Genomic DNA, 13004 nt, shown 5'->3' on the forward strand with positions numbered 1-13004 from the left:
CGTTTATTAATCATATAAGGTGAATGCAAGATATTTAGACTTTATCAGAATTTTTACAGACTAAAATGGACTTCTGGGGCGGGTAGTGTGGTGGTCTATTCCGCTGCCTACCAACATGGGGATCGCCGGTTCGAATCTCCATGTTACCTCCGGCTTGGTCAGGCGTCCCTACAAACACAATTGGCTGAGTCTGCAGGTGGGAAGCCGGATGTGGGTATGTGCCCTGGTCGCTGCACTAGGGCCTCTCGTCGGTCAGGGTGTCTGTTAAGGGCGGAGAGGGAATTGGGGGGAATAGTGTGATCCTCCCAAGTGCTCCATCCCCCCGGCGAAACTCCTCACTGGTCAGGTGAAAAGAGGCGGCTCGCAACTCCACATGTATCGAAGGAGGCATGTGGTAGTCTGCAGCCCTCCCTGGATAGGCAGAAGGGGTGGAGCAGTGACCGGGACGGCTCGGAAGAGTTGGGGTAATTGGCCAGATGCAATTGGGGAGAAAAAGGGGGGGTATCCCCCCCCCAAAAAAGGACTTCTGAATACCACGAATGTTCCATGAATATCATAAACTGGTGCAATATATATACACACACTAGCAGAGATACCCAGCGTTGCTGGGGGAAAATGTTCTCACCAAAACAACCAACACGATCTGATCTTTACGATATAACCAATGATGAAATATAGGATAATTTATGACATGATACATGTGATAAACAAATTTCAAATAAACTAATCTTATTAACAAAAATTATCAAATGTCATAATTTTCAATCCATTCATCAAGCTTTGCCAATGTGTGTATCAATCACTCAGTACCCAAGCACGTCAGGGTAAACCACGTTGCGTGCCTTCAGGTTAGCATTGACAATGTTAGGTGTAGTGCCTCCCTTGACCACTGGAAGGATTTGCTGGAAGTCTCCACAAAGCATCGCTGGAATGCCTCTTTCGCAAATAAATCAAAATTTTTACATGGTTTTTGAATTATTTTTCGAGCTGTGCTATCTTTGGAAAGTGCTGATTCTAAAGATACCGTTCTTGTTATTCTACAATTGAGTATTTGTGGAGTTTTAAGTGAACATGCAAACATACATTCTCGCTTTTTATATATACAGTGCTGCTTGAAAGTATGTGAACCCCTTGAGCAGTTTAGATGTTTCTGTTGTTTTACCATGATTTTCTTATTTTATCATCACCAGTTTTTATGTATGAAATGTCAGATATATGTTTATCAATTTCATGTACTTGTTTAGTGGGACTTGTTTAAGTAGCCCAAAAACTACATGAAACATGGAATTAGTGTATGTGCACAAGTAAGTGAACCCCCAGCTGCATTGGTTAAGTCAAGCAGGTAACAGATTCAGGTGAAACACATTTGGGTGCTTAATTAATCATTTAAGCAGGCCAATTAAATGAGACATCCTTGGGAATGGGTTTGGCCTACACTAATTAAAAGAGAGAGGAAACCAACCAAACCACTGTGGTCCCATACAAATCAACAATGCCGAGAGCAAAGGAGATATCCGAGGACATGAAGAAGAGGGTAGTGATAGCCCATCAGTCTGGGGAGGGATATAAGACCATCTCCAAAAGATTCCAGCTCCATCCATCCACTGTAAGACAGATAATTTACAAATGGAGGGCCTTCAACATGACAGCAACTCTGCCTAGAAGTGGACGCCCATCAAAACTATCACCCAGAAGCACCAGAAAAATAATAAATCAGGTAAAGGCCAACCCACACAGCACCTCTAGAGAGTTGCAGACCTCTCTGGTAGCATTTGGGACAAATGTGCATGCGTCTACAATCAGACGAAAATTGAATAGCCATGACATTCATGGGAGCGTTGCTAGAAGGAAGCCTCTGCTCTCAAAAAAGAACAAAGCTGCCCATTTCAACTTTGCCAGAGAGCACTTGGACAAACCAGAGGCCTTCTGGAAGTCCATTCTCTGGACAGATGAGTCCAAAATAGAATTATTTGGTCACAATCAAAACCAACATGTTTGCAGAAAAGCCAACACTGCATATGAAGAAAAGAACCTCCTCCCAACAGTGAAGCATGGTGGTGGAAATGTGAAGGTCTGGGGCTGCTTTTCTGCTTCTGGACGACTCCATATTATCCAAGGAACCATGAATTCTCCAGCATATCAACAAATTCTTGACCAGAATCTCCTGCCATCAGTCAGGGAGTTGACGCTGGGACGAAAATGGATTATGCAACAAGACAATGACCCAAAGCATTCCAGCAAAACTACAAAGGAATGGCTTCAGAGAAAGAGGATTCGTACTCTGGATTGGCCCAGTCAAAGTCCGGACCTTAATCCAATTGGAATGTTGTGGCGAGACCTGAAGAAGTTGGTACATACCAGATGTCCCTCCAACCTCTCTCAACTGGCAGAGTTCTGCAAGGAGGAGTGGGCAAAAATCCCCATAAGCAGATGCGAGAGACTGGTTAGTGGTTACAGAAGACGTTTGGTTGAAGTAATGGCTGCAAAAGGAGGAGCCACAAACTACTAATACAAGGGTTCACATACTTTTACACATGTTAAATTTTCAGTTTTTGTGAAATAAACCACCTTTGTTGAATTAAATAATGAAAATATATCTGTTTGTGTGTGTGTCCATTATTTGGAAGGTGTGCTTTACAAATTGGGATTTGGATGTATGTGTAATAAGCTTATTTTAATGTTTTTTACAAAAACCGTGACCATGTCTGGAGGGTTCACAAACTTTCAAGCAGCACTGTATAAGTATATATAGATGTCGTACTATTCCAAAATTGCTGGTTGAATGGGAAGACACTTTTGGTGCAAATCAGATTTAAAGCTGGGGTAGGCAGTTTTGTTTTTGTTTTTTTTGGCGTCATTGGACAAAAACTGGCAGCATGGTGGCGCAGTGGTTAGCGTGGTCACCTCACAGCAAGAAGGTCCTAGGTTCGAGCCCCGGGGTAGTCCAACCTTAGTGGGTCATCCCAGGTCGTCCTCTGTGTGGAGTTTGCATGTTCTCCCCGTGTCTGTGTGGGTTTCCTCTGGGGGCTCTGGTTTCCCCCACAGTCCAAAGACATGTTAAGTCAGGTGAATCGGCCGTACTAAATTGCCCCTAGGTACGAATGTGTGTGTGTGCGGGCCCTGTGATGGCCTGGCAGCCTGTCCAGGGTGTCTCCCCGCCTGCCGCCCAATGACTGCTGGGATAGGCTCCAGCATCCCTGCGACTCAGAGCAGGATAAGCCGTTTGGATAATGGATGGATGGACAAAAACTCTACTATAACCTTTCAGCATATTGTAATTCAAGTGGTCTGAGAGAAAACTACACTTCTGCACCTCTTCTTGGCTCTGTATTCAGGCTTTAGAAAATCTAGCCTGGGACAGAAAATTTTAGCAAATCATGGGGGATTTCAGAGAGAGGGTGTTCCTATTGGCTGTCCTACAAACGCAGATGTATGTGTACATGATTAATTCTTGTCTGCCCTGCCGGTCGCTTGTGGTTGTAACCCTAACCCTGAAAATCAAAAAGACTAATTTGAAATGGCTGCTTCAAATGAACAATATAAAGAGATTCGCTAAAAAAACAATTTTCTAAATTGATAGATTATCAACTACGATACAAGTTTCACGAGTCTCATTTTCACATTCCCTGGTTGCACACGAGTCTAAGCGGCTGAAGATCAATGCGGAGGTCATTTGGTAGGAGGGGCTTAGTTGAGTGATACGAGGCAGCAGATTTGCATTGGAATGTTCATGTTACCTACTGCAGCTTCAACCAGCATTTCATTAGGGTTAGTATCAGTTAATTAGCTGTTTTTTCTTTTTACATGCCCTCTCCCTCCTCAGGAAAGTCAAAGTGCAGTCAGAAACAGGACAACGATACTAGCGGTGCTAGGGATGCAGTGTCTTGCTAAAGGTATATGCATGCTGACACAAGGACCCAAACATGCATCCCACAATTGAAGATTCGTTTCTCTATTGTGTTTGTGCATGAGCAAACAGGCACACACCTCTTTGTCAAAGTCTCTGGACTTCACACCTCTCTTCAGCAGCTGAAGGCAGGGGTCAAACAACTCCAAGCTTGTCAGGTCCTTGGCACTGAACCCCCCGACAGAGAGAGACACTTTTGTGAAGAATGGTCTCTACCACATAAATAAATAAATGCACAAATATGATTTCTTACCTGCTAAAAGCTGCAATCCTTTTAAAAGCAGTGGCTGCACTGTACATTTCATCTTCATCAGCAGTACCCTAAATGGACACAAATTAACACTCTTAAAGGGTCTCAGGTTCCTGAGTACATCTCTGCAGAAGACAGATGGACGGAGGAACAGACAGACCGGCTAAGTTTTTCATTCTACTACACGTGTAATCGGACAGCTTAAAATCCCAATCCCAAATAGAATCCCACTGCACAGATTGCATTATTAAGAAACAAGGTTCAGTAGTCAGAACCTGCAAGAAATGGTCTGGTGACCTTTTGGTTGAGAAACACTAAATAGCACTGATAAGGTACTGTAATATAATCATGGCGTTCTATCAAATAACATTCCAGAAAAGAAGTGTATGCAGTAATAGTTCATCTCTATAACTCTGAGCCAGTGTTCTAGAGAGTCCTGATTTTCAGGACTTGTGACTCGACTTGGACTTGAGCACTGATGGCTCGGACTTGGGACTATGGGGACTCGACACTCGACTTGAGGATTAGTGACTCGACTACAACACTGGTGTGTGTGCACATGCTTGTAAGTGCATTTGTTTGGCTACTGTGTCACAAAGTAAATAAACTCCCTTTGAAATGGTGACAGCTGTGTCATCTTTATTTAATGTAGACCTTTTTTATTTGTATGTCAGCTTTTTTACAGTGCCAGGGTGGAGCACTGGAGCCCATCTTGGAACTCGACTCAGACTCAACCTTGATGACCTGGACTCGGACTCAGGTAATGGGGAATTGACTCAGACTCTTCTTTGGGGACTCGGGCTCAAACACTGGGGACTCGAGACTCGACTCAGACTTGAGGTTTAGTGACTCGACTACAACACAGCTCTGAGCATACATATATGTGTATATCTGTTTCATAGTGCACTATGCACAGTACTGATACAGGACAGAAGTGTGAACTTTTACAACTGCCATTCACTATATGAGCCTATGTTTACACATCAGCCAAAACATTAAAACCACTGACAGGTGACGTAAATATCATTGATTATCTCATTACAATGGCAGCAAGTGAACAGTCAGTTCTTGAAGTTGATGTGTTGTGTTGGAAGCAGGAAAAATAGGCAAGTGTAAGGATCTGAGTGACTTTGACAAAGGCCACATTGTGATAACTAGACATATGGGTCAGAGCATCTCCAAAAGGGCAGGGTGTTCCCAGTATGCAATGGTCAGTACCTACCAAAAGTGGTCCAAGGAGGGACAACCGGTGAACTGGCAACAGGGTCAGGGGCTCATTGGTGTGCATGGAGAGCGAAGGCTAGCCTGTTTAGTCCAATCCCACAGAAGAGCTATGATAGCTCAAATTGCTGAAAAAGTTGATGGACCAAACTATGGCTATGATAGACAGGTGTCAGAACACAGTGCATCGCAGCTTACTGTGTATGGGGCTGTGTAGCCGCAGATGGTTCAGTGGCCTATGATGACCCGTCCACTGCCAAAAGCGCCTACAAAGGGCATGTGAGCATCAGAACTGGACTATGGAGCAATAGAAGAAGGTGGCCTGGTCTGATGAATCATGTTTTATTTACATCATGTGGACAGCTGGGTGCACATGTGTCGTTTACCTGGGGAAGAGATGGCACCAGGATGCACTGTGGGGAGAAGGCAAGCCGGCAGAGGCAGTGTGATGCTCTGAGCAATATTCTGCTGTGAAACCTTGGATGCTTGCATTCATGTGGATGTTACTTTGACACGTACCACTTACCTAAACATTGTTGCAGACCAAGTGCGCCACTTCATGGCAACAGTATTCCATGATGGCAGTGGCCTCAGGTGGTTTTAATGTTTTGGCTGATCAGTGTATGTCGATTGTGCTTTGCATGTGTGTGCTTCACTATGTGAGTACCCACCTGCAGCACATCATTAAAGTGGGTAGTGAAGCACTCGGTCAAGCAGTCCAACAGCTGTCCAAATGCCCGTTGGGCACGGGCGGAGAAGGTAAAGCTATTGGAGCACAGGGCACAAGCCAGGCGGGTGCAGGCCTCCAGCACGCTGGCCTCTGTGTGTTTCTCCACAATGCTGCAAATCTGGGACAACAGAAGGTCCAGATACTGGAAGAGAATTGCAAGAAAGGCAGCAAGAAAGGAGCAGGAGAGAGGGAGAGAAATTAAGAGAGAAAAAATAACTTTCAAAGCCATTTTTATTATCTAGTCACTCTAGGATGTATTAACAAGGCATCTTAACATTGCCATCAGATCATCAACAACATATGAAAGTGTCCATGTTTTCCCTGAAATTGCAAAAGGAATTCTACATTAGCCAGATGTGATCCCAAAACAAATATGCATACAAGCAAAGAGTGAGGGCGAGTGAGAATTGTTAATTCAGATAAAGGTTCAAATAAATACAGCAACTGGGAACACAGCCATTTTTTAAGCCAAGTACAGACAGATGTATGATTTTATAAAATCTGATCTTTAGAATTACACCCCCCCCCCAAAAAACTGCAATGTCAAGTGTAAGATATGTAATTTCTACATATTGTGAATAGAATTTTATAGTTTGATTATTAGCCTTGAGAGTTAGAAAAATAAAACTGTACTACACTTTTTGGAATTTTATGTCTGCAAAGCTGTTTTCTAAAAGTTTTTTTTTTTTTTAGTAAATCTTTAAATATTCTCCCATTATTAGCCAATCATAGTTCCAAGCATCAGCCAAGCTGAAAGGTTCTGGGACAAAAACAGTTCCAGGGGGCGCTGTTCTGAATACGTTACCTTCTCCAGTCGTCTACTGCTGCTGTACGTTTCCAGATCAAAGTAGAGGGGAGCCTTCAAAAGTAAGCAAACCTTCTCTACATCTGCAGAGTACTGAAGACAGTAGAATATAGAGGGGAAAAAAACAAACCCCAAAAGACTGGGATTTAAATATTTTGAGACAAAATGTTGATAAAAACCAATTCCGCATTACTGTTGGTCTCAAAAAAAGTGACAATCTACCATTAGAAGGATTCCCAAAAAACTGCTATAACACTTAAACTATGGATAAAATTTCAGTTGCTTTAGCCACTTATTCAGTACAGCTCAAACCCCGTCCACCTCTGAGCAGTTCCTGTATACCTTGGCTAATAGCTGTGGTAGCAAGGGGATGAAATGGGTGGTGATGCGTCTCCTGTCTTGTGCCTGGGTCTTCTTATCCTTTGTACTCAGGATCTAATCTCACATCCATTCAATGGAGCATCCACCGGCATTTCAACCATAAACACCAAGCAGTCAGATTTTTAAAAAAAGAAAAGAAAGTGCATGCAGTGTACATATGTGCAGTGTTTCCTATGTATTCATTAAACAGTGGTGGTCCGCAGCTAAAAAATGAACAGCCCTGGAAGAGAAATTGAAACTAAAAAAACATTTTAGCCCAGTTCTCACTGAAAACCACCAAAATGTCCAATGCTGAAGTTTAGCACGACTAAGGGATAAGTATCCAAATTGAACATTTTATAGAGCTGCAACCCGGTCTTCGATCCAAAACAAGAACTGAACTGGAACAAGTAAAATTCATCCCCAAGCACATTGGTGCATTCATGCAAGTGTGCCCTCACTCACCCTTTTGCCGTGAGCTCTCCCAACAGGCAGGTTTGCCTCTGCTGCCTGTCTGATGGCACACATCATCAGCTCTATTAGAACACCCTCCTCTTCATAAATCAACCCTGACAGAGAGAGAGGAAGCAGAAAAGAGACAATAAAGCCATTGGCTGAAAAAGTTACATAGCTTCAGTGGTGCTTTGTTTTACCTTGTTTCTCCTCACTCTCATGCAGCAGGAGTGACGTCATAGTCTCCCAATCCCTAAGCTCGGAGCCTGCCACCCCCCATAGACTGTCCACCAGGTATGCTCCATGATCATGAAACTACAGTGGAAGAAAGAGAAAGACAGAAAGGTTTGCGAAAAAAAAAACACTTTCTAGGTTTTTTAAAAAAAATTTACATTTTGATATACTATTAATGTCTAAAAATAGTTCCGTCTTAAATCATTCTTTTGGTTTCGCATGCACGCACACACACACACACGCACACACACACACACACACACACTCACAGAATACCTGACACTGGATATAAAAGGAGATCAGCATATTGATGAAGGCTGCCTTATTGCCACCTGTGACTAGTTCCTGGTATTCACTGGCCATCATAGATTTTAGCCTGAAAAACAAACAGTTTTGAATCCTGGGTAACTGCACCTCAGACTTTTCACTTTGCTGACTTTGGTCTTCTTGGTACCAATAAAGTGCCTAAGGAATGACTAGCAGGGAGAATGACTGGGAGACTACAGGCAGTAAAGGAATGACTGACCCCATTTCATTTGGCTGGGGGCACTTAAATGCTTGACTAAAGAAGGAAAGCAGTTGATCTCGTTGTAATCATAACAGTGACTACAGAAAAAATAACTGCTGTCTGATATTGATTTTTTTTTATACATAAGGGACTAGCCCCCCCCCCCTTTCTCCCCAATTGTATCCGGCCAATTACCCCACTCTTCCGAGCTGTCCCGATCTCTGCTCCACCCCCTCTGCCGATCCAGGGAAGGCTGCAGACTACCACAAGACTCCTCCGATACATGTGGAGTCGCCAGCCGCTTCTTTTCACCTGACAGTGAGGAGTTTCGCCAGGGGGATGTAGCGTGTGGGAGGATCACGCTATTCCCCCCCCGTTCCCCATTCCCCCTGAACAGGTGCCCCGACCGACCAGAGGAGGCGCTAGTGCAGCGATCAGGACACATGCCCACATCCGGCTTCCCACCCGCAGACACAGCCAATCGTGTCTGTAGAGACGCCCAACCAAGCCGGATGCAACACGGGGATTCGAACCAGCGATCCCGGTGTTGGTAGGCAACGGAATAGACTGCCACGCCACCTGGACATATGTGTAATACACACATTTTTTGGTTGTTGTTATGAGATCTAGAATAGCTCTTGATCCAATTCCAAGATCAGATCCAGGAGTTGTTACAGAATACCTCTTTTTTTGATATTCATATAATTTCACATTAACAGCTGTGCAACTGCAATTGGAAAGATCAAAGGAATAAGGCCAGAAAAATTCTCTCATTCCATTGATACTGTTCTCGCCATAGAACACCAATGCAGCTAAATGGAGAGGAAATGTCAAAAGGAAATAATAAAAATAAAAACAATAAAAATAGTTATTTCTCTAACATCGCTTGATGTTTCGCTATGGGAATCGCCTCAGCGTGACCAACTACGGAAGCTCCAATGACATCATGTCTGTCAGTGACAGACAAGTCGAACTGAGCTCAGAGCATGTCCCCTCATATTACCACAGTTGACCAACCCCTCTCAAATCATTCACTTTCTTCCCATGTGGAAACTACACAAGCCCCCTCAGCTAATCTAGGCTAGCATGGATAGCTGCTCAACAGTTTACAGGCGACCTGTCAAGGATTACGTCGCCGAATCCAGTTCCTGACTTTAGTCTGGATTTGCTTGTTAGTCTTTTGCAAGAAGTGTACTTAACTGTTACACAGGAAAATTCAGAGCAGTGCCCATGTCAAGGTATGTTGTTCCTCCAGTTAACCTGTATTTTAGCTGGTGACTGTGTAAGTTTATATTCTCAGGCTCACTGTAACACGCAGCCTATCAGGGTTCAGGTTAGCATTAGTTTGCTAGCTGAGTAGAGCACCCACAGTTCTGTTAACATGTCATGACGAGTAGACTTAGGTACACAGTTAGCTTGGGCTAAACCATGTGTGCTAGCGCTACTGACCGACAAACTAATGCATTGTGGCACACCTAGTGCAGGTAAATCTTTATACAATTTTCTTCTTTTCCAGGCACCATGTCTTCGGCCACTACTCCCGCCAAAGGGTCAGAAGCGACGATTAAAGAGGCTGCATCCCACCTGTGCCCCACATCATGCGGGGCATCAATCTCGGGCAGGGACCCTCACCCCATGTGCACAGCTTACATGGGCGCTAAACATGCTCAAGCATCGCTGGCTGACCCCCAGTCATACTCCCATCGCGTGTCAATGCCAGAAAAGATCCTGGGCCGAGTGTGGCAGTGGCCAACAACCAGGACCCATGCCTGTCAGGAGCCACCTCAAAAGCTGCAACCAGTGCCAATCAGCCACTTACCACATCAAGTTGGGCAGACATGATGGAAGCTGAATCCCCAGACCTGCCTCTAATTTTTGAGTAACTCCTCGAGGGGGAACCGGGTTGCAAGGATGCAGACGGTGATGCTAACTCTGACCTCAACATAGATGAGATGGAAGATGAGGAAGATGACTCCACCTTCCCTGTCCAACAGTCCAGAGTCCCCAGTGCATCCGACGCTGTTCCCAACCACCATCAAAACAATTTCTGTCAGCAGTACCCTCTTGCATGAAGGAATTGAACCATTACTGGTCCAGTCTGTTTAAGAGTAAGCTTCTCACCAAGACGTCTTTATGCATGCTCAATAATCCAGGAATCAGTTCAACTGCATACAACATTTCTGTCAATAAACGTATCCAGATGAACTGATTCAACTTTCTTTGAACTTCTCACCAAGAGCTACTCCAAGCTGGAGATCCACAGGACCAAACCTCCAGTGGTGGAGCCTTCAGTGGCTTATTACCTCCACCCTAATCACTGTTCTCTCTCAGCTTCCACCAACATTTCTCTGCCTAGCAAAATGGAACGCCTCACTGCCTCCGTTTTCCAGAGGATGTACAAATATGCAGCAGTGTGCTCTGAATGCTATGACACTGCTAGGATATGGGCCGACAGCTGGACACTTGGTCTCCTGACCCTGTACTCTGGCATGAGATCTGCGTGGTGAACAACTTTGTCCTGTGCTCCTCACATGGTGCTGTACAAGGCTGTGCTTGGTTTCCAGGCCCCTGGTTCCTCCATGGGACCTGTCGGCCAGTAACAGTATTGCTCTTAGCTTTGACCACAATAAAGTGGGTGAGCGACTTATAGGCTTTGTCCATCCACCCTTCCTGCCTGCAGTTTTCCCCAGGGCTGAACAAGGTCTGCCTGTGACCCAATCCAGCTTTTTTGCCTAAGGTGGTGGAGTCAGCCTACAGATGTCCCACAGCAGAGCTTTTGGCTTTTCACCTACCTCCATTCTCCTCAGTGGAGAAGCAGAAGCTTAACACACGAGGCCCGGTGCAAGCTCTGTTTATCAAGTTTCAAGATCCTTTATTGTTATGTCTCATTATACAAGTACAAGAGAGTAAAATTCTTGTGTTTCGGCTCCTCAACACTGCAGCAACAACAGTAATAAAATAACAACAAAACAAAATGCAGTAATTATAATAAATAAGTGTGCGGTGTACGTAAGGTGCTGTGTGTATGTAGGCTCTGCCTTAATAAATGTGCATGTGTGTGTAGTTTGCATATTTGTGTATGCCAAGCTACGTGTGTGTGTGTGCGTGTGTGTGTATAAACTGATCCGCTGAAGATCATAGGTCAGTACGGCAATAGGATTAGTTATTGTCTTTAATGTCTTTGTTCAAAAGCCTGGTTGCTTGGTGGAAAAAGCTGTTCTGAGCCTATTGGTCTGGGCTTTGAGGCTGCGGTACCGCTTGCATAACGGTAGCAGCTGGAACAGTCCATAGTTGGGGTGGCTGGGATCTTTGCTAATCCTATGGACTTTGCTGACACACGTCCGTTTTATATATATATATATATATATATATATACATATATATATACTGCTCAAAAAAATAAAGGGAACACATAAGCAATGCAATGTAGCTCCAAGTCAATCACACTTTTGAGATAAACCTGTCCAGTTAGGAAGCAACACTGATTTGTGAATCAATTTCACCTTTTGGTAAATTGTCTAATTTCCACCTGGTGGAAATTAGACAATTTGCAAGACAACCCCTATAAAAGGAATGGATTTGCAGGTGGTGGCCACAGACCATTTGCCTGTCCTCATCTTTTCTGGCCGATCTTTGGTTAGTTTATCGTTTTGCTAGTGCCCCCACCACTAGAGGTGGCATGAGGCGGTATCTGCAACCTACAGAAGTTGCTCAGGTAGTGCAGCTCATCCAGGATGGCACATCAATGCGTGCTGTGGCAAGAAGATTTGATGTGTCTCCCAGCACAGTGTCCAGAGCATGGAGGAGGTACCAGGAGACAGGCCAGTACACCAGGAGACGTGGAGGGGGCCGCAGGAGGACAACAGCCCCGCAGCAGGACCGCTATCTGGTCCTTTGTGCAAGGAGGAACAGGAGGAGCACTGCCGGAGCCCTACAAAACGACCTTCAACAGGCCACTAATGTGCAGGTTTCTGCTCAAACAGTGAGAAACAGAATGCATGAGGGTGGTATGAGGGCCCGACGTCCACAATTGGGGCCTGTGCTCACAGCCCAACACCGTGCAGCCCGATTGACCTTTGCCAGAGAACATCTTGGTTGGCAGATTCGCCATTGGCGCCCTGTGCTCTTCACAGATGAGAGCAGGTTCACACTGAACACGTGACAGACGTGAGAGTCTGGAGACGCTGTGGAGAACGTTCTGCTGCCTGCAACATCCTCCAGCATGACCGGTGGGTCAGTGATGGTCTGGGGAGGCATATCCTTGGAGGGCCGCACAGACCTCTACGTGCTAGCCAGAGGTACCATGACTGCCATTAGGTACCGGGATGAGATCCTCAGACCCATTGTCAGACCATATGCTGGTGCAGTGGGCCCTGGGTTCCTGCTCATGCATGACAATGCTCGTCCTCATGTGGCCAGAGTGTGTCAGCAGTTCCTGTATGTCGAGGGCATTGATGCTATGGACTGGCCTGCACGTTCCCCAGACCTGAATCCAATCGAGCACCTCTGGGACATCATGTCTCGTACCATCCGCCA

General features: G+C 45.0%; 1 protein-coding gene across 1 annotated transcript in view; it reads right to left on the minus strand.

The window, feature by feature from the left end:
- The window catches only part of LOC130110425 (cohesin subunit SA-2), a 68679-nt gene that overhangs the window by 37506 nt on the left and 18169 nt on the right, over nt 1–13004 (minus strand). Inside the window, exons 12-19 of the mRNA XM_056277525.1 lie at nt 8237–8336; nt 7927–8041; nt 7739–7842; nt 7256–7348; nt 6914–7006; nt 6050–6250; nt 4161–4228; nt 3988–4075 (exon numbers count right to left, since the gene is read on the minus strand). Coding sequence (XP_056133500.1) covers nt 3988–4075; nt 4161–4228; nt 6050–6250; nt 6914–7006; nt 7256–7348; nt 7739–7842; nt 7927–8041; nt 8237–8336 — 862 coding nt within the window. The remainder of the gene's footprint in view (nt 1–3987; nt 4076–4160; nt 4229–6049; nt 6251–6913; nt 7007–7255; nt 7349–7738; nt 7843–7926; nt 8042–8236; nt 8337–13004) is intronic.

This window comes from Lampris incognitus, chromosome 1 (assembly GCF_029633865.1).
Source record: "Lampris incognitus isolate fLamInc1 chromosome 1, fLamInc1.hap2, whole genome shotgun sequence".
Lineage (NCBI taxonomy): Eukaryota > Metazoa > Chordata > Actinopteri > Lampriformes > Lampridae > Lampris > Lampris incognitus.